Source organism: Maylandia zebra, linkage group LG12 (genome assembly GCF_041146795.1).
Source record: "Maylandia zebra isolate NMK-2024a linkage group LG12, Mzebra_GT3a, whole genome shotgun sequence".
In the NCBI taxonomy this organism is placed as follows: Eukaryota; Metazoa; Chordata; class Actinopteri; order Cichliformes; family Cichlidae; genus Maylandia; species Maylandia zebra.
In genome coordinates this window covers 21679322-21700139 of record NC_135178.1, presented here as the reverse complement: position 1 = coordinate 21700139, position 20818 = coordinate 21679322, and the positions used below count along the sequence as shown (strand labels likewise).

At 39.9% G+C, this 20818-nt stretch overlaps 1 protein-coding gene across 4 annotated transcripts in view; it reads left to right on the top strand.

Annotated features, from left to right (window-relative positions):
* kntc1 (kinetochore associated 1) overlaps positions 1–20543 on the top strand; it is a 30424-nt gene extending 9881 nt beyond the window's left edge. For all 4 annotated transcript variants that reach the window (XM_023155433.3, XM_012917386.4, XM_012917387.4 and 1 more), the window contains exons 26-62: positions 11–114; positions 486–588; positions 656–790; positions 899–1018; positions 1267–1339; positions 1531–1598; positions 1692–1993; positions 2116–2288; positions 3112–3212; positions 4250–4394; positions 4690–4746; positions 4846–5009; positions 5089–5193; positions 5297–5425; positions 5747–5863; positions 7128–7237; positions 7381–7597; positions 7726–7815; positions 7912–8077; positions 8696–8754; positions 8868–9084; positions 9167–9240; positions 9359–9569; positions 9651–9763; positions 9882–9937; positions 10362–10440; positions 10525–10649; positions 10737–10872; positions 10982–11077; positions 11263–11319; positions 11631–11685; positions 12784–12847; positions 14844–14973; positions 15054–15143; positions 15616–15770; positions 18336–18438; positions 18574–20543. In XM_023155433.3, the coding sequence (XP_023011201.2) occupies positions 11–114; positions 486–588; positions 656–790; positions 899–1018; positions 1267–1339; positions 1531–1598; positions 1692–1993; positions 2116–2288; positions 3112–3212; positions 4250–4394; positions 4690–4746; positions 4846–5009; positions 5089–5193; positions 5297–5425; positions 5747–5863; positions 7128–7237; positions 7381–7597; positions 7726–7815; positions 7912–8077; positions 8696–8754; positions 8868–9084; positions 9167–9240; positions 9359–9569; positions 9651–9763; positions 9882–9937; positions 10362–10440; positions 10525–10649; positions 10737–10872; positions 10982–11077; positions 11263–11319; positions 11631–11685; positions 12784–12847; positions 14844–14973; positions 15054–15143; positions 15616–15770; positions 18336–18438; positions 18574–18609 (4335 nt within the window). In that variant the 3' untranslated portion in view covers positions 18610–20543. The remainder of the gene's footprint in view (positions 1–10; positions 115–485; positions 589–655; positions 791–898; positions 1019–1266; positions 1340–1530; positions 1599–1691; positions 1994–2115; positions 2289–3111; positions 3213–4249; positions 4395–4689; positions 4747–4845; positions 5010–5088; positions 5194–5296; positions 5426–5746; positions 5864–7127; positions 7238–7380; positions 7598–7725; positions 7816–7911; positions 8078–8695; positions 8755–8867; positions 9085–9166; positions 9241–9358; positions 9570–9650; positions 9764–9881; positions 9938–10361; positions 10441–10524; positions 10650–10736; positions 10873–10981; positions 11078–11262; positions 11320–11630; positions 11686–12783; positions 12848–14843; positions 14974–15053; positions 15144–15615; positions 15771–18335; positions 18439–18573) is intronic.
* Positions 20544–20818: the final 275 nt, after the last annotated feature.

Here is a 20818-nt window from a genome sequence, read left to right as displayed (position 1 = left end):
TCTCTTCCAGCTGATGGTTGATGCTGTGCTGGAGATCATGCAGAAGGCTGTGGTACCGTGGAGTAATGTGGTGGAAAAACTGGTCCAGCAGTACCTAGAGATGGATGGACCAAAGTATGATTATATCATTGTCTCCTTCAAGTACCTTTAACCTCCTAAGACCTGAACTCTTTCATGGCATGCATTTTTAACTTTTCATTGCTGTTTGTGCTGATTAGGACCTGATGAATATAAAAACAAAGAATTATCTTTTTACCTGATTTTGCTCTACAAGGGCCTGATATCCACATATGAGGACATTGGTTTTAAATTTCAATACAACAGCGGCAGTATAATGTCCTCGTAAGTGGATATCTGGGCCTTGTAGAGCAAAATTTAGTATTGTGGTCTAGACAACCTAAAATGTGATGTCCACATATGTAGATACCAGGTCCTAGGAGGTTAATGTGAGACACTGAATAAAATCCCTTTTCTTTTTTTTAAAGACAGGAGCTGTTAAAGGAGAGCTACCGTCTGATGGAGATTAGGAAACTTCTCAGGGGATACGGCATCCGCAACTTCAACCTGTCTAACAGCACCCAAATTATGGTATGTACGGACTGCTCTATGTAATATGCAACTTATTATCTGTAAAATAACCTCAGTTTTTCCCCAGACGCTGATTAGATACATCCTCAAGCAAGACTTGCCAATGTCCTTGGAAGACTCGTTGACGTTAGCTGAGGCGTACAAACTGCCAACATCCCAGATAAATTACCTGTATGTCATCCACCTCATAGGCCAAAGCAAGGTATGTAAATCCTCACAGGAGTTTTTAACCGCATGTTACTGACTAATTTTGCTTTTCTGTGTTCCTGATATTTTTGTATGGGACTTTTTGTACTGTGTTTTTTTGCAGACTGAGGAAATCTTGACTCTCCTGAAGAAGCTGCCCTCTGCAGAGGCAGAGTGTGTGATTGAGCGTCTCACATCGTGGGCCAGGATGCAGCTGGAGGACAAAGAACACATATCTGATGAGGTACAGAAGGGAAGACGTCACCTTTGTGGAAGTGCATTTTATGCTTATTTATTTTTAAGGTTCAATTAAAGTGTTGCATTTTAAAAGAATTGAAGTCATTCTAGCTAAACTTTCCTTTGCAAACATTAAATTTCTTTTGCGTCTGCATAACCTTATAATCGAAAGCTTAAGATGGCAGCAGGAAACATTGGAGGTTGTTATGGTAACCATATGATCATTTGGTTTGAATTGAATTTCCTCTTTGATAGCACAAGAAACATCAGATGGTGATAGCTCAGGTGATGGTGGAGACTCTGAAATACCTGCATATAATCCAAAAACGTAAGTAATATTTATGACTCGTTCCTCCTGCTCTTTGGCTGACTGAAGGAAGTTTCAGAAAAGTCTCTGTGAGCTAAAATTGTTTAAAACGATGTGACACTGGTTTTCTATCCGAGGCTTTTTGAAAAGATACGCAATAAATGTGCACCTGATTATTCAAGAGTGAATCCGGGCCTCGTGTTTCATTGCAGATGATGCTCTAAAAAGCGTCGAGTGTGAGAACAACCTCATCATGTTCAAGGCGATCGCCCACCTGCAGGTGAGCTTCATTTAACAAATGTTTTTCAGCATTACTAAATCTGTTATTTGATTTTGTTTTAAACTCCAGACTTATTATCTTTCTCTTCTTAAGGAGGACTTTGATATTTTTTTCACTCCCTCCAACTATGAGGATCCAAACATTCGAAAACAGATCCAGGAACATCACATCACAGCGTACGAAAACACCCGTGGCCGCTGTTCATGTAAGGGGAAGGCCACGACAACTCCAGTTGTAGCAAACGATCCAGATGGCAAGACCAAGACGATCTCCACAGAAGCTGGTTTGCGCCGTCTGGGGAGGCAGCTGCAGCGCACCGAGCAGGAGCTGTGGTCCGACTTGGCCTTGAGAGCTCTGAAAGTTGGCAAAGTTGACAAGGCGCTCAAGATCCTGAGGTTTGCATGTAGAAACTGACAGAGCCAGCTTTTTTGTTTGGTTTTTAAAAAAACCTGGTGCATTATTTAAACATTTAAAACTTGCTTGTAGTCATATTTGCACTTTCTCTCTATGTTTTCAGTGAGCTGTATGAGCACCACTATAACAGCAGCACAGGGAAGGTTTTGTTTACTGCTGCCAAGATGTTATGCCATATGCTGGAGGCGGATGTCCCCATGGTGCTTCCTGATGACATGGATTTGCCAGCAGTGATTCATGATCTGGCCTGTCAGGCTATCACCGTGTGTCATTCAGGTAAAGAACACATGAAAGCATCACAAACGTTCAACAGTATTTCACACAGGTGAAAGTTGCACTAAAGTGACTCAGCCCTGGATCTATAGTTTTACTGTAAAATATATTTTGCTGTAAAAAGTGAATACATGCGTGATATCAAAGTTTGACAGGATTTTTTTTACCCTAACTATCTTAAAACAAATTTTAAAAAAAATACAGTTATCACTTATCTTTGTCTGGTCTTTTTAAAGCAGCTGCCTTTCCTCAGCCCAACAGAGTGAAAATATAGTTGGTTGAGATGTTTTTGTTTTTTTTACCCTCAGCCAACAAAGGCTGGTGGGGTTTTGTGGTTACTCTGCTAGATGAGTAGGTGAGCAAGTGACAAAGACACTTACATTTTTAAATGTGATAAACCAGAATGAAGCAAAGTAGCAGGTCCAACATGATATCATATGTGAATCTACTCGAGGCTGAGGGATACCACTACCAGTAGTCTTTTGTGTTTATGACTGGTACAGAGGTGGTGTTCATATTTAAAATCAAAGTGTTAAATTACGTGTGAATGCTCTTAAAGCCAAAACCTCAGGCTTCAGCCTGCTCTGAATGCTAAATGACTCTGTAGGATGTCATTGAGAGATGCACTTTTTAATATCTTCTGTTTGGTGAGGGGCATCCAATCACAAAATCAACTTAAAGGGAGAGTCAAGATGTAAAAAAACATCTAGAAGAAGGAATTTTTTCAACTGGTCTAAGTGAGCATAACGTGTCTTATTCCCCTTACCTTTTCATATAATTTGCAAGTTTGCAAATTCTGAGGTTTATCTTGTATTAACTGTTACAGATCTTCTCCTGGATTGTTTGGAGCTTTGCAAATGCACACGGTTTGCTATGGATGTCTATCATCAGTGTCAGTTATCAGACAACTATGGCTTTATCGTCAAGGTCAGTATCTTCCTACCTCTCATCCAGTGTAAATCACATAAACCAGTAGAACAAAGAAAACATTTCAGATGTTTAAACTGAAACTTTTCACGACTTGATGAAAAACAATATTAGTTTGTTTTGAATTTGATGACAGCAACATGTCTCAAAAAGAGGAGGATGTAGCAAAAGGCTTAACAGCAACAGGCCAGTAACAAGATTTTCTGTAAAAAGAGTTTCAGAGATTGAGGTGCTATGGAATTGGCAGCTTGCATATCTGAAAAGGCACCATCAATGCTGGAAGGTATATACAGATTTTCAAATAACGTGCTCCCATATGTAAGCGGGACTTACATATTTCAGTGAAACAATGCTAAGCTGCATATTGGAGCTTTTACAACAGCATGGCTTGAAGGTGAAGTTGCAGGTGCAGAACTGGCTTCCCTGTAGTCCAGACATTTGAGCAGCTGAAAACATTTGGCATATCATGAAATAAAAAAATACAACAAACCAGACTGCTGAGCAGCTAGAATCTTATATGAGACAAGAATGGGACAACATTCCTCCACAAGAAGTCCAGCAGCTGGTCTCTTGAGATCACCGATGCTTATAGACTGTTTGGGGTGCTACACTGTGGTAAACGTGGCCTTGTACCAAGTTGTTTTGTATTACTGCCATCAAATTCAAAACAAGCTCATATTTTCCATGAAATTGTACTTTTTCTCAGTTTAAATATTTCATATGTTTTCTATGTGATTTGAATGACATCTGGGTTCGTGAGATTTGAAGATCATTGCCTTTGGGTTTTACTTTTATTTTACACAAACTTTTTGGACATAGAATTGTATATTCTAGCCTCTTCATTTTTTTAAATGATTTATTTGTTGGTAGACATCTAAATTATTATCATTACAAAATTCTAACTGTGAATCTCTTAAGCGGATGGTAAGAAATAATCCATGATTTTGATAAACGTGCATTTATTTAATGCTTCTCTCTCACAAAGCTGCGGAGTGAAGCAAATGTTTTCATACTTTTTAAACTGTGCACCGTTCCAGGATTTGACACCGGAGGCAGAAAAAGACCCGCAGTCTCAGTGGAGTTTTCAAGATGTCTTTAATGAAGATTGCATTGTTCTGGACCCAGTGTCAGTGCTGCCTGTCCAGTATGAGATTACCAACTGCTTGCTGCCTATTTCTCAAGGTAAGAAATTCTCAGATTTATTTTCTCTTAAATGTTTTTTTTGTTTTTTGGGGGGGGGGTTTTAAGCTTGGCAACTTTTAGTGGTCTATGCCATTGATTTTAACTACTGATATTTATTTAATTTTGCAAACTGATTTGATCGTATTACTTTTATGTTGCATATTTCTCATGCTGCCTGTCATATAATGTCTATAGCCCTTTGGCCACCTTTGACGTTATCAAAAAATGCTTAAATATACTTGACTTGTGTTATTTTTACCAGAAGTCTTATTATAACTTATGACCTTTTTTCCAGATACCAGATTGTACTCCCTGGACTGTTCCTGTCTGTCACACTGCTCATTTGAAGATGGTAGATTTGAAATTAAAAAACGTCCTCTGCTTTCTATGTTTTGTTTTTTTATCAAATTGCAGTTTTGTATGTTGACCTGATGTCTCATCATGCATGCAGGTTCAAACTACCTGCGGCCGCTCTTCGGTCCCCTGGCCAACATGCTACAGATGTTACAGGAGTGCAGTCAGCTGGAATTGGCCCTCAGAGTGCTGGTCAACGCGTACGGCAGCTGCCTGCAGCACGTCACCTCAAACGTCATGGATATAAAGCTGAGCCTACAGGTACAACTGCGATATTCACAGCGGTGCTTGTTGTGTTTCTCAAGACGTTATACTGAAAATGATTGTTATCTCCTCTCAGCTTTATGACGCACAAGAGCTTAAGAAGTACAACCTGTGCCTGAACGATCACAGGAAGACAACTACGTCTACTCTGAATGCTGTGGCTGTGCCACTGTTGAACAAGGTGAGTCAGCCAAGTCCACAAAACCACAAAAATTCTGTAGTAGATAAACAGCATTTTTGGTATATTTTAAATAGCCATCTATGTTTCTGTCTATTGGCTACAGGTGTTAAACTGGAGGGTGGTGGATTGTGATTTGGCTATTGGTCTCTGTACACTCCTCTCCAAAGCAGAAGTCTTCAAAATACTGTGGAAAGTTATTGACAACACCTGGCAAAACTATGACAAGATTTTGGTAAGCAATAAAATCTCTTCTTTTTAAAAAAAATGTAATTAAAAAAAATGTTTTATTGTTTTTAGTAAGGGAAATTTAAGAGAAACAAATGGGCAAAAACGGACTTTATTATTTCTGTGTATCAGTTAGTGAGTCCATAAATATCAGACTTTGTCATATCGTTTTGTTTTTTCCCTTTGACTACAGAAAAGATTCAGCTGAAGTTTGTCTAAAGAACCTGAGATTAAACACTTGGGAATCAGTTATATCAAGCAGTTATCAATTTTGTAGAAAAATCGATGTTATATTCCAGAAATCCCTTACGGTGTTTTATTCTTCCAGGCTGTGGCGAGGATTGGAGCAAATCTCTGTAGTTTATATAATGAGGCAGAAGAACAGAGGAGGTTTCTCTCTGTCATCACTGATGCTGAGTGGGGAATCAAGCTTGGCAAATTGGAGGTAATGAAGTATTTAAATCAGGTGGTCAAAGGTACTCTGGTCTGAATAAATGCAATGCTCACATTAAAGGAATACTTAGAAAACACATCAGGTCTCAATGGGAAAATCATGCTGATATCTACAGTGATATGGACTAGATAATGTGTTACATATGAATGGATGCCGCTATGTTTGATCAATATTAATTCAAAGACAGCCCCAAAATCAAAGTCCATTTTGCAAAAATGTCAGTGCAGCAACTCTGAGTTGCTGACTCAGCAGTTTGTATGGCCCCCACATGCTTGTGCCTCACCACATGAGGCTGAGCATTGTCATGCACCAGGAGGAACCCAGGACCCACTGCACCACGGGGACATGGATTTTATCCTGATACCTAATGACAATCAGGATACCACTGCCTAGCCTGTAGAGGTCTCTGCCTCCCTCCATTGATTTTCCTCCGCAGGCATATCACTGACTCACCACCAAACTGGTCATGCTGAACGATGTTACAGGCAGCTTAACGCTCTCCTTACCCTCTCCAGACCCTTTCACTTCTCTCACATGTTCTGAGGGTGAACCCGTCTTTCATTTGTGAAAAGTGGTGGACCTGAATTCTGGTATTCATAGCTAATACCAATCAGGCTCTATGGTGCCAGGCAGTGAGCACAGCGCCCAGTAGAGAACATTGTGCACTCAGGCGAATCAAAGTCATTCACACCAGTGGCCTACTGGATGTAATTTTATAGCTCTGGCAGTGCTCAAACCTGCTTTTGGGTTAAAGACCTTCTATGGTCCTGTCCAGCTCTACTAGAGTAACTGTCTGTCTCCTGGAATCTCCTCCATGCTACTAAAACTGTTCTTGGAGACAGCAAACCTTCTGGCACTGGCACATATGCATGCGCCATCCACGAGGAGTTGGACTACCTGTGCACCCTCTGCAGAGTGCAGGTATTACCTCATGTTACCAGCAGTGACACTGACGCTAGCCAAATGCAAAACTAGCAACAAAAGAAAAACAGTCAGAAAAGACGAGGAGAGGGAAAATGTGGGGGTTGTTGCCCTACTAGTGCACCTGCTGTTAATTTTAATAACACCAAAGCAGCTGAAACTACTTAACAACTCCCCCCCTACTAAACTGACCTAATGTACTCTGATTTAAAAGTGTTCCTTTAATTTTTTGAGCAGTGTAGGTCTATAAAGATTTGTTTAATTTTTTGTGTATTTCATTCTCTCTCCCTGTTTTGTGTCACTTCATATCTGTTATTGTGCGTCTCTCTCCCAGATATCAATCCAGCCAGTGTTCCGTCAGCGGTCTGAGATGAAGAGCACTCTGATCCCTGTTTTAGTGAAAAACAAGAGAATCACCCCAGACATTATCCTCCAGTACTGCAGGTCAGCTCCTCCTGTTGTCGCTTTTGACCATCTAACATGTTGGACAAATGTGTCTGGACTGTGTTTAAATGTCCACCCTGTCTTGGAGTGCATGTATGTGTCACGCTCAGCTATGCTAAAAGTTGTTTTTTTCCTTTCTGCAGCACCTACAATCTGGACCATGATAGTGTAATCAACCAGTACATTACCACCTTACTGCTGCTCCAGGAGGATGAGGAAGGTGCAGGTGATCCAGCTGTCGGTCAGGAGGAGGCGCAACCTCTGTCTCACACTGACACGCTGGATCGAGTCCTGCAGATCATCCCAATGTTACACAACACCAGCAAGCTCACAGACAACCTCTGTGCTGCCATATTCAAGGTCTTTGTATTTAAAATGTAGTATACGCTAAAATTATCTGTTTTTAAGACTTTTAAACATTAAAAAAATAAAATTCCAACCTACAAGAATCTGTTGAGCTGATCTGTAAAACGTTTCCTCTCATACAGCTCAGCCCATACAACTACGAGAGAATAGAAGTGGTGCTGAAGATCATACAGGCTGCAGATGAGAACGTGACCAGCCTCTCTGTGGGTCAGGTAAAAACCAAACACACTGGCATATGCAAGCCTATGTAGTTCACTGTGTTCAAAATGAAATGTTGGGACTTGAAACATTTGACTTTAAACCCACAGGCGATGGGTCTCCTGCAGCATCTGAAGTCCTACACGCGAGTCTCTCCTCCCACAGACGTGGAGAACACGCATCTTCTCGAAACCGGTCTGCTGCCAAACCCCCTTTCCAGCAGCAGACTTCCCTTCCACCTGCTTATGCAGACCAAGCATTACTGGAAGATTATCTGTAAGTTAACCACTGTTACCTTTTCACACCTCAGTATTAATGCTCATAAACTTATCTTCATCACATCTGCAGTGGTAGAAAGTTGTTATAATGTAGGTGTTGTCTAAAAGGAAGTAATTTCAGCACTTCTCCTGAACTGTGAACATGTTTGCACACTGGCATCTATTACTTTTAAAATAATAATTATCATAGACCAGAAGCAAAAAGCTCCATTTGTGGTCAGTATTTACTTTTAAGGGTATTGTATTGTAAGTGGACATCAATAACTTAAGCTTATTATATAATATTACAATACAGTATATTTCTAACTAACTAGGTAGCTCATTCTCTTTAATCATAGTTTTAAAGACATTTTATTAAGGTTTGACCTTATTTGACCTGGAAGAACAGGCCAGAGGTCAAAAGTGAAACACACCAAAAATTTAAGAATTATAGTTCAAAGGCTTTGGTTGACTTAAGCCAATTTTTAATGGATTGTTAACATGACCCCACTCTACACTCCAACAAAGTTTTTATCATTTTTCATTAAAAGCCTTTTGAGTTACAGACAGAAGTATACTGGTAGAGTTGATGAGATGGTTTAAAACTGATGAAGTTAAAATATTCTTCTTTGTTTAGGTCCTGAGCTCAGCGAGGAGACCTTCCCCACACTTCTGCTGATTAGCAAACTCATGAAGGTAAAGCCACGCTAATCTAAACCACGGCCTTAGTCTGTTTAATCACAGAAAATATTCTTTTATTCATAAAATGAGGTAATTTAGGCTGTTAAAACCATCCTGTTGCTCTACAGGTGAGCCTTGACAAGCTCTACATGTCAGCAGCAAACCATGTCTTTGAGAAGAAAATGAAGCCGTTAATCTTAGAGCAAAGGAAAATGGGTCAGGGGCATTGTCAAAACAAGGAGACTTTCAAGGTGGCGAAGACTATGATGAAGTACATCAAATGTATCCAAAGCCCGGAGTGGGCTGCTGCCACGGCCCACAAGATAACCCAGGAGCTTCCGCCAGGTTTGAGCTGCACGTTTGACTCTACGCTGGACTGTGAGGGGTGTTTGTATAGATGCACTTAGCAGTTTCCTCTTCTCTACAGGCTATGAGAAGACACAGTCACTCAGGTTCTGTTTGGCACTTGGAGACACTTGGTTAAAGGATCCACACCTTGATGTCAGTCTTTGAATTGTTCACATTCTGAAATGTCTCAAATGCCCATCTAAAAAGTTTTTTACACATTAGTTGATGATTTTTTTTTTTCCTCTCCTTCTCCTCCTCTGACCTCACACAGGAGGTAGCACGGGCCAGAGGAGACACCTTTCTGTCCAAGCTGAAGCTACAGTTTCAGCGCTCAGCCACTGAGAATACTTTAATATCCAGTCAGCTGAACAGCCCAGAGCTGATGAAGCTGTCTGGGCTGCCAGGCAGGCTCATAATGGCCCTTTACGAGCACAGCAGTGTGGAACAGCGTTACAAAGAGTCAGGAGGTCAGACGTATCCAGGTGAGCACACTTATCAACGCAGTAGGTAAATGAATGCTCGCTTTTTCCCTAAATATATAACCAGGTCTCTCTATTTCTCAGATATACATGGTGCAGTTAAAGAAATAGCCACAGTCAATAATGTGGATCTTCTAAAAATCCGTACCATGTTGTTAGAAAAATGGATCTGCAAGACGGGCCCGGCTGTGGTCAAGGTTTGTCAGTCGTAGCTTTATCTTATCTCTCTGCCTTTTTATTGTTTTGTGTGTTATCAGATTTGCTGCTGTGTGTTTAGTGCAACTAAACTTTTTTTCTTTCTTCTTATTTAATTAGGATATTGGGTATAGTGACTGTGTCAGCAACATTGAGGAGGACCCAGACTTGATGAGGTAGCGCAGTCACTTTTTCCATTCTTACTACTTTTCTTTTTTCTTAATTATAATTCGTTAAAACGGGATAGTTTACCTTTGAGTTACAAAGGATGTTAGCAGTGACACTGCAGTGTGTCTTCTGCTCAGCTGTCAACTCTGCCCTCATAGGCAACCACAGATCGAGACCTCAAAGCTCACATGTACGACAGAGCAGCCGCAGACATGCAAGTGCAACCCTAAGATATCAGTTACTGTTTACAGAGTGCTTTCTTTCTTTCTTTCTTTCTTTCTTACAAAAGCCTTTAGCAGCGCCCACAGATGTTGCATGCATCTGCAGTATGAATGAAATAAAGATTTCTTGGTTGCTCTAAATTCTCTCTGGCTCTGTGTTGAGAACCCACTGGCGTAGTCATTCTACTCACTGTGTTTTTAATGCTTACAGGGTGGTGTACATGCTGGAGTCCTGCTCGATGCAAGATGCCGTCCGTCATCTGAGCCCTATCTTAACTGCAGAAACTTGGGTGCGTTTAAAGGGAAAAAAACAAAACAAAAGCAATAATGGGGGGAAAATCCAACTAAATCTGTGTTTGATTTCCCTTCTCTAGCCGCTTAGCACATCTGGGCCTCGTCTGACCTTCTGCCATCGGACTCGAGCGCTACTCTGTCTCGTCCGCCTCGCTGATGCACCCATTCTGGAGGCTCAGCTGCAAATCCCCATCACCAAAATCCCGTAAGAATCCATTAAAAGTTAAACGGTACCTGTATGGCCTGTAGGTCTATAGTAACTAATGTTTCTCTGGTTTCTATTCATATGCAGATATTACCTGAAGTGTTACATCTTTGTCTCACAACTGGAAGCATTAAACATCCCGTACACAGTTCAGTCCTTCCTCAGTAGTCCCAAAGAGGGTTTAGTTAAAGGGCTTTGGAAGAACCACAGTCATGAGCCTCAGGTACTTTCTCACAGACAACATTCAAATTATCCCAGCTTGTTTCCTCACTTTTACTTCATTGGGTTAGAAATGTCAGACACAAAACCGGAAGCACCTTTTATCCTTTCAGGCTGTGCGGTTGGTGGCAGACCTGTGCCTGGAGTACCAGATTTACGACCCTCAGCTGTGGAACAACCTGCTTCAGAAGCTGCTCGGCTTCAACCTGGTGAGAACGTGCATCACGCTTTTATTCAAAGACCCAAAAAACAAGTAGCGTAAAATGAGAGGGGTTTTTTTCTCCAGTACTTGGAAATATTTTCAAGCTGAAGATCCATAAATACATTATTCCTAAATAGAAGCTGGGTTGTGTTTCGGAAGTAACACCTGAATGTAAATATTTCTCTTCCTCAGATCAGCCACCTCCAGAAGGTATTGGAGGCAATAGTGGCTGTTCCGGCTTTGTGGGAGGTAATTCATCACTTTTATTTCACGAATTGAAAAAAGGCATTTTTTTCACTTGTAAAACCATTTTCTCTAAAGTGTCATAAACCATAAATGCCTAATGTCTTTACAGTAATGCAGCACTGGAGTTGATGCTCAGACATTTGTGCAGAGCATCGGCTTTGGTTGTTTATGTGTGTGTTTATGTGTTTGTTGGAACGAAAGCAGTGGCATTGCATTTGGTAGAGCACGGTTTAACCACTGCACCACAGGATGTCCGGTGCCAGAAATAACTTTCCAGTTTGACAACGAGTAATTATTTTATTTGTGCTCCGCAGATTTCAAGTTTCTCACGGACCTGGAGGAGCATGATACTGGCACCTTTTGTCTCAGGTACGACGCAAATGACTGAAATTTGCTTGTCTTGGTGCTCGTTGATGTTCAGATATCCACTTTCTTCATATTGGAAGCTTTAGCCCCAAACTTGTTCACCCTGCAGGCTTAAGACTTGTACAAACAAGTTACATGTGTCTTGTTCCTCTTTCATTGGCAAGTAAAAGATGAAAAATTACTTTATGTTGAAATGTTTTGGCAAGAGTGGTGCAACTTTAGGCTTTGTGTATAGTTACAGCAATGCAACCCAATAACAGAAAGGCATGTATGAGGTAGGACTGCCCATCATGAGCTGTGGTCAGTAAAAGACTGGGTTAATAACTCTACCTTATGAGCCACAGCTTCCCCTTGAAAAGTCAGAATAATGAGACTCGTGAGTAAGGGCTTTAATGCAGGTTCATAAAAATAAAAAAAACCGAAGAAGAAAAGTAGGAGCTGAAGTTTATTTTGCTGCTTTAAACGTTTTCGAGAAGTCTTTCTCTTAAGCCTTTCAGCATCAGAATTTCGAAACCACCCATAAGCAATTCCCCAAAACCAAGACAGGCTTGATCAGATCTAACAACAAATAATGCTGTGTACGCCACTTCATACAAGTGAGCTGTTTCTGAGGCAAAGCTGATAATGGGGTGTACTAAAATAAGTATAAGGGCAAAAGAAATTATATATGCAACAGTGATTTTTTTTTTTTTTAAAGAAAGAAAAAAAACTTGGATTAACTTAAAGAAGAGAAACATGTCAGCTCTCTAAGAGAGTAGTGCAAATTACATTGAGAAATAACAGGTTTAGGCAAATCTGAGAAACAGCTGCAAGAATAATACAGACTTATGTGAGTTAAATCTGACAGATGTGCTCATCTGTACAGTACTACTGTTTTATAGAGGATGGTAGGGATGATTACCTGAAGCAGGGTCAGTGCAGATCATTAATGTGGACATGACGGTATGCTGTCACTGAGTATAAGTTCCCTGATAGTAACTTCACTAGCCAAACGCTTCCTATGAAGCCTTTTAAAGTTGATGATGCATGTGTGCTCTTCTCTGTTCAGCTCTTCTTTTAAATGCAGTTGTTTGTTTGTTTGTTCTTATTTTTTGGCACCAGCTTCTGTTCCTCTGAGTCCAGATCAGCAGGCGATGCTCTACAGGACATTTGTTCTCCTCCTCAAGTATGCCTCACTCACATTCAGCTATAACCACCAAACTGATTCTTTCATGGACTTCTTGTGTTTGAATAGGGCAGCATACTGTGCGTACACTCTTTATTAATTTAAAAGCAAAAATAAATCTTGATACAACTTTTTCAATCAGGACTTGAAAACTCTGGCTGTGCTACAAAAACAAAAGAGGCCTTGCACGTAGATAAAGATGCAAATACTCGATAAGACTATATAAAGTGTTCACACTTAAAATATACTGGTCAGCAAGTGTTTTTAAATAGGCATTATACATCAACTATAATAGAAGCTCAAACAAGAGATCTAAAATGAGGTATGACCTCCTGTGGACACGATGCATGCTGTTGTGCATCTGTGCATTGATGGTACAAGTGTTGAAGAATTGCTCTTCCATACTGGTTGAGTACAGTCAATGAATAGTCACCGGTTGTGCCTGCCTTGAAAAAATTGTATGTTCAGTAGGTGGCATATTAGAAATAAGTAAGCTAGGGATATGTCAGGATATGCTCCTGATCCACAAAGACCTGTCCTGTGTGGACAGGTATTGTCTTGCTAAAACAGGATGTGGTGCTGCTGCAAGAATGGTACAAGTACTGGTTGGAGCACCTCATCCCGGTGCCTCAGTGCAGTCAGATTTCTTCTGAGAACGATCAGGAAATGCAAGGCTGCTGCAGCAGATGCATGCAGGCATCCAGGGTGCCAGTAACTCAGTCAGCTTCAGTCAGCTGTAGCACCAATGATCTTATACATGCTTGGGGTTTTGTTTGTTTGTTTGTTTTAGCTTTTTTGGTGTTCTGAGACAAGTGGCTTAAAAATGCAGTAAACTGAACCCGTGTGTAGTTCATTTGTGTTCAATAAATAGATTTCCAATGCCATCACTGACTAAAACCAGTCAGAACCAGGAATTGGGGCACATCTGTATGCTGTGTTTTCACATCAGCAGCCATGATTTGATTCAGAAGAACAACAGTTTCATGACACATGACATCATCACAGTGAATGAGTGTAAAAGGCTGTGTTTTGTTCTTAATGCAGTGATGTAGGTCTAAACTGCAATATCATGTACTTGTATATATGTTTTTCTCAGTTTAGATAAGATATTAATAATGAAAGTTGATATTGAATGTATGTGGATTGTTTTGAGTCAGCAGTTAATGAGGTCACTGCCTGTTCTGCCCTTTGTGTGGTCTTTTGCCCTTTGAGGGCATCCACACACAATAACAACAGGTGCACTACAGGGTCCGACAATGAGACAGCCTCCAAAAGGGAATGGTTTTATAGGTGGAGTCCACTGACATTTTTCCCTTATTTTTTCTGACTGGTTTTTCATTTGGTGTCAGCGTCACTACTGGAAACATGAGGTGATACCTGGTCCTTGCAGAGAGAGTGCACAGATAGTCCAACAACAGTCTCAAGAGCATGGAGATTCTAAGAGAGAGATAGTTAATCTAGAAGAGCTGGACAGAATACCAGAACTGGCAGGTCCACCACTAGTGCACTGTGCTTTTCAAAGATGAGACCAGCTTCACCCTGTGGACATGAGACGCATGTGAAAATGTCAGGAGCAGCGGTGGAGAACGTTATGCTGCGCATTATGATATTTTCAGGCATGCATTCAGGCTTGTGGGGGCCATACAAACTACTGAGTGCCATTCTGAGTTGCTGCAGTGAAATCTTTGAAAACTGGACTAACTTGCTGCATCTTTTTTTATTGATTTTTTTTACTTTGATTTTCAGGGTCTCTTTGAATGTGGCATTCTGCCTATTCTAACATATTACCTAGTCCATTTCAGACAGATAGATGGATGGATGTCCAGCATAATTCCTTCCCCATTGTGTTTTCTAAGTGTTCGTTTAATATTTTGGACAGTTTATAAACACACTACTTCCGTCTGATTCATTTCTGAATTAGTATTAGACCTGAGTAATGCTTCATCTAATCTTCACCTTAACTCCTAATGTCTCGCCATTGCTTTTCCCTCCCGAGGTGCCCATTTCTGTTGAATCTGGATTTGATCGGAATTGCCAATCGCTTTGCACAGTTCAATCTGCCAGCCTTCGCCCTGGGAACGCTCCTTCTAATTCCCTGTGCTAGTAAGAAGGAGCAGCAGGTCCAGGTCAGTGCATCCATTTAAATACATGTGAGAAGTAAACGTGTAGTTTAGGCTCTGACTCTTTTTTTTGTTGTTGTTTGCAGGGTTTCCTGTCTGTCTGCAACCCGCTCGCCGTGCTCGAGCAGGTGGACGAGCTTATGAACACCGGGGAACTCGCTGGTATTCCTTCACAGGTTAGATGTGACGTCTTTCCACTGCTTACAGATTTAACTGCCTTTAACACTTGTTACCACATTTTACTTTCATTTAGAAATGTCCACTTCAGCTACATTGTCATTTCATTTAATCTTTCTTTGTTTCTAAATATATTTTAAAAATAGAATTCTTTTTATTTTTTAGACATTAATATTTCTGAGTATCAGCACACTCCTTAAAACTGTTAAACAGGAAGTCTGATCAGCTGATAAGATGGTGTGAAATTATGAAAGATATTTTTTTGTGCGTTGGAAAAACAGTGTTGCTAACCAAACACAGAAATAAACCCAATCTTCACGTGAGCAGATTTGCTGTTTTGTAACATCTGATGAAATGAAATTCATCTGCATTCTTCATTGTGATTCTCATATAAACAAAATTATAGAGTATATTATGTTATATATTTAATGTCTTATACTACATGACTTAATTTTCTTAATGATCCATCAGGTCAGGGAGACTGTGTTAACTTTCATCAGCCAGAATGGACAGCATCAGAAACTGCTGAAGACGAAACACTTCAGCCATCTGAAGCAGCTCATAGTGTCGAGTGGGCAGCCTAACCAAGTGAAAGATTTGGTGGACTATCTGATCAGCCAGAACTGGTGAGATTCACACCGCTCAACCTTTCATAGGAAAGCAACAAAAACTTTTCTATAGAGATGGTTTAAAAACATCAACAATAAACTGATGCATAGTGCTGTGATCTAAAAAGTCTAAAACCTTATGTAATCATCCATACAAGGATATAAAGAGCGGGTACCTGTCCTTCCAACCCTCATATAAATGGAAGGAGACTAACAATGATCTACATGTGCCTATGATATCTATGAGCTGTGATCTAAAGCTTTCATTATTATACACATAAAAATCCAGTCTATAACCACGCACTGAGACGCCTCCTCTGCATTGATCTGTAATGGCCAGATCCCCAATCTGCAATTTCACCATGGGCCTCAGACTTGCACAGGAAAAAAAACATCAGCTTTTTAAAACAGGAAGTTATTGGGATACAGTACCACACAGTCGTGTGAAAAACGAGCACACCACCTTCTTTCAAGTCTAAGAGTTTACGCATCAGTGCACAATTTTTAAATTATCTGGTCGTTCCCAGGTTCTAAAATTATTTAGATACAATGTTAGATGAACAACAACACAACATAATTACGCTAGTTCATCATTTATTGAGAAAAAAGAAAACACAGACGCTGCATGTGAAAACTAACTACACCCCATGATTCTGTTTGCTTGTACCTTTATCTGAACATTGAGTTTGGTTTTAGATAAGAAGATAAGATAAGATAAAACTTTATTAATCCCTCGGGTGGGTTTCTCTGGGAAATTCGGTTTCCAAAAGCACAGCACCAACAGAAGTTAGAGTTACAGAATATTATATATATACACACACACACACATATATAAATACAGAGACATATATAAATAAAATATACAAAGGGGATGAATAGAATAAATAGGAATAAAAATAAAAATACAAGTGAATTGCACATTTTTTAATTCAGTTTATTGAGGTTTGCAGATGTTCTGTCTTAAGATCTGACCACAGCATTTAAATCAGGATGAGGTCTGCTCTTTGACCGGATCAGTGCAAAATCTTGGTGTTTTTCTATTTCAACCATTCAGCGTAGATTTGTTGCAGTGCTTGGGATCATTGGGCCTCATTTACTCATTCACAGTGCATATGCACAAAATCTGTGATTTATCAATATTTTTGTATTTTAGGAACAAATTTAGTTTAGGTCAGTTCCTCTGACCAAACATACGTACAACAAACACCTGGCTGCCTTATGAATTTGAACACAAATCTGTAAAATGAGTAAGGCTACTACTACTACTACTACTACTACTACTACTACTACTACTACTAACAATCATTAGCAATTATCATTGAATTTTGGTTTTTATTCATAGCTTTCTAAAACGCATTAAGCCACAAAATGTTCAGGACTACAAAAAAGGCACGTGAAGAAAACAAAATACTATCGCCAAGGGGAAGCACAGCCACCCTTTGGTGGAAGCTTATTTGTGCATCCGATTCTTTCAGTCACTACCCGAAGCTCGCGAGGTTCTCGTGTGGGGCTGATGGATCACATGGTTCCTCGGCCTCCACCTGTTTTAATCTTTTTATTCCTTGTGGTATTTTGTTTTTATGTCAACTTTGATTCCAAACTTTGGTGCACAGGGAATCTCTCAGGAGAAATTATATTCTGTTATTTCAGGCCTGCGTGCTTATTTTATTTATTATTTTTGAAACTTCTTTGGTCTCTTCTGGCTTCCTCTTTCAGCATCCAGACACTGTTATTTAATTTTATATGGTCAGACTTTCTTCTTGTTTCTTGCCTCAGAGGTGCAGGATTCTGTCTTATAACATCGTCACCACTTTCTCTTCACTTGGAGCTAAGTGTGTTCACTTATGTTGAGAAGCCATGGCGGGGAAGTGCGCAGATAATAGGCAAATTATATGGGGCTCCCACAAGGCTGCTGGTTTTGAACTATTCTGATTTACTAACATACCCACAGTGGTGAGAATTACATAGGCCAGTTTGCAGGTTTCTGAATCTGACTGTAATTTTGCATGCAAACTAATTTGTTGCACATGATAAAAACATTTCCACCCAAATATTAGTAAATGAGGCCCATTATTCTGGCTTCAGCTGTTGTGACTCTAGAATACTTTGATATACTAAGTTAATGGTGAATCCTGAATACTCCTGACCTGCAAACTGCCAAAACATCTGCTTTCATAGAGGTGCTGATATCTGCTGATGGTCATTTACTCAAATGCTTTTGATTAGCAGCACCTGGCTGCTACTTAGCCTCTCAATTGAAATGAAAGCAGGTTTTCACACACTGCATTTTGGCTCAGTTTGTTCATTTTTTTTATTTTATTTTTAATTTTGTCTTCATATCTCAAACCTTTTAACTGGAAGAGGTTGTCATAGACTGGCTGTTATTTAAAAACGCTAGCTCTTACTGTTACTCTTACTTACTCTTAATGTTATCCTACAGTCTCAGGTTGTAGCTCGAAATTCAGATTTTTGCTTCCAGTTTAGTTTAAATGCTCGCACTTAGAACTGTGTTAGAAACAGATGTCTTAAACCGGTTAAAGTTGCATGACTTTAGTTGTCTGTGCTCTTCAATCTTCCCTGCAGCCATGATGATGCTGAATCACTCGCTCGTGAGTACATGAAACACAGAGAGCGTCAGCGAGGGAAAACCCTGACAAATGGCTCGTTGTCATCCAGCTGCCTGAAGGTAACTGAAGCCGATATCTTGGGCCGAGTTTAGTGGAACGTAAAGGCTACACATGTTTGATGTGAAGTAGAAGTTTCTTTTTATTAGCTAAAAGCACTTCACCTGTGTGCATTAATGATTTCATTTGTTTTTCAGGACTTTCTTAACATGCAACACGGAGTATTGAGATGAACCAGCACTGTTGCTTCAGCCGTGTTTATATAATCCTCCTTGGTCTGCTTTAGGCTGAGATGCAGTATTTGCACTTCACATTTATCTTTCAGCTGTAATATTTGAATAAACTATTCATTTATGAAAACTGTGGAGATGAGCTATTTAGAAGCAGCAGATCACATGTCAACTTTTATTTTCCACTGTAACTCCAAGTTTGTTTCCTAGGATGTGTATTGAGTTTAACTGTTGATTTTCATTGCACAGCCACACTTTGTACAATATTTTGAAGCTAAAGTACTGTCGCACATCGGTTCTAAAAGAAAGAGGAGCAGTAATCCTAATAAATGATGTACACTGTGTTGCCAAAAGTATCAGCTCATCTGCCGTCACACACATTAAGGAACAAACCAATCTTACTTCATGGAATTTTATACGATGTTGGCCGAACCTTTGCAGCTATAACTTCAACTCTTCTGAAAAGGCTTTGTAAAAGATTTAGAGGTGTTTATGGGATTTATGGGAGTCAAGTTCTTCCACACCAAACTCGGTCATCCAGCTCCCACAGGGCGAGAGGCAGGGTTCACCCTGAACAGGTCACCAATCTGACGCAGGGCTAAGACAACCATTTGCACCGATGGGCAGTTTAGAATCTAACCCCACTAACTGCATGTCTTTGGACTGTGGGAGGAAGCCGGAGTACTCAGAGAGAAAATATGAACTCCACCCAGAAAGGTCCCGACCAGATGGTGGTTTCGAACGCGGGACCTACTTGCTGTGCTCACATTTTCCTAAAGTTATTTCTGTTTTCTTTTTAAATACTTGTTACTTTCACATTTATATGAAACAGCTTCCTTATCTCAGTCGTACTTCTTTGGTTCATCAACTTTTTTTTAAACACTGGTCTTGTTTCTGATGGACTACTTCCCGTCACTCGCTGTTAGACGTGACTGTGTGATATTTGAGAGGAAGTGTGCACTCACAGTGAGACCGATCCGAGCTGAACTTTATCCATTCTGAATTTTTCAAAAGATTTATACATTTTGGTCCTCCAGTTTTTTCTTCTCCTTTGCAGCTGTCACTCATTCAAGTGTGCAGAGATTATGTATCACGTTTGCCCATCAAGAACGCTCAGCAAGTTTACTTGTTAGTGGTTTAGCCACACATGGTGTGCCTTTAAATGGACTTATAGAGCTCATCTGTTCCCAGAGAGGAGCGCATTAAATTAATGTCACGAGACTTCCTTTTCAAACTCACTTGCCTCATGGGAAACGGAAGACTTTGTATTCTCTGCGTGGCTTTGTGTTAAAATGACGGTTTCATTTTCATCTAAAATGGCCATTTTGTGAAACTGGTGTCCAGATTTAGTCCGGTCCTTGTTCAAGGAACCTAACTCAAGGTATGAATCAGTGTTGCCCTAGCATTATAGACAACTTGCCAAAGAACCATGTTTAAATTGTATCTTTTGGGACTTTGTTACTAGAAGCAAAAACTAAGAATTTGTTCCTATTTTTTCAGTTTAATCAAAGAAAGGTCAATATACTAACACAGTTTGACAGACTCCCTTGTCTAAGAAAGACCAGACTGTGCTTCAATAAATCGGTGGATGCATCTTTCTGCAAAAGATTTTTTTTAAATTGAGGGGTGGATCAAGACTTTTGCATAGTGTTCTACAGATTGTGTTCATGTATGCAAAAAGGTCTGAGAAATATGAGATTAAATATGTGTTTATACACTCAAACTGTTGCCCCTCAGAAAACATTATATAAAGATATATAAACCAATGCATGTTTTTAAATGCAATTTGTATCATTTATGTGTTTTCAATGATTCAAGGACTTGTTTAAGCTGCACAAGAACCATAATTTTAGCTGCGTGTGAATTAAATGAGAAGAAATGGCTTGTTTCTCAGAATGGACAGATCAAGTGTCATAAAGTTATATTTATAAACTCGATTCACAGAAACCAAAGTGTCTGAATCATCTTTGCTGAACTAGGCCATCAGATATTGTACTTCCCCAACTTTAGCTGCAGTTATGAAACTGCAGTTGTGAGTTGGTTAAAATAGTTTCATGTAAGAAAAACAAGACCCAATAGAGTGCCGAATACCAGGAAAACAAATTAATGCACCAAACAGATTTGATAATATACATGTGAAAGATTTTTCTCTAAGGGTTGTGCTCATTGCTTAAAATCTCTTAAGGAACAATCAGGCTTTCATTAAATCCAT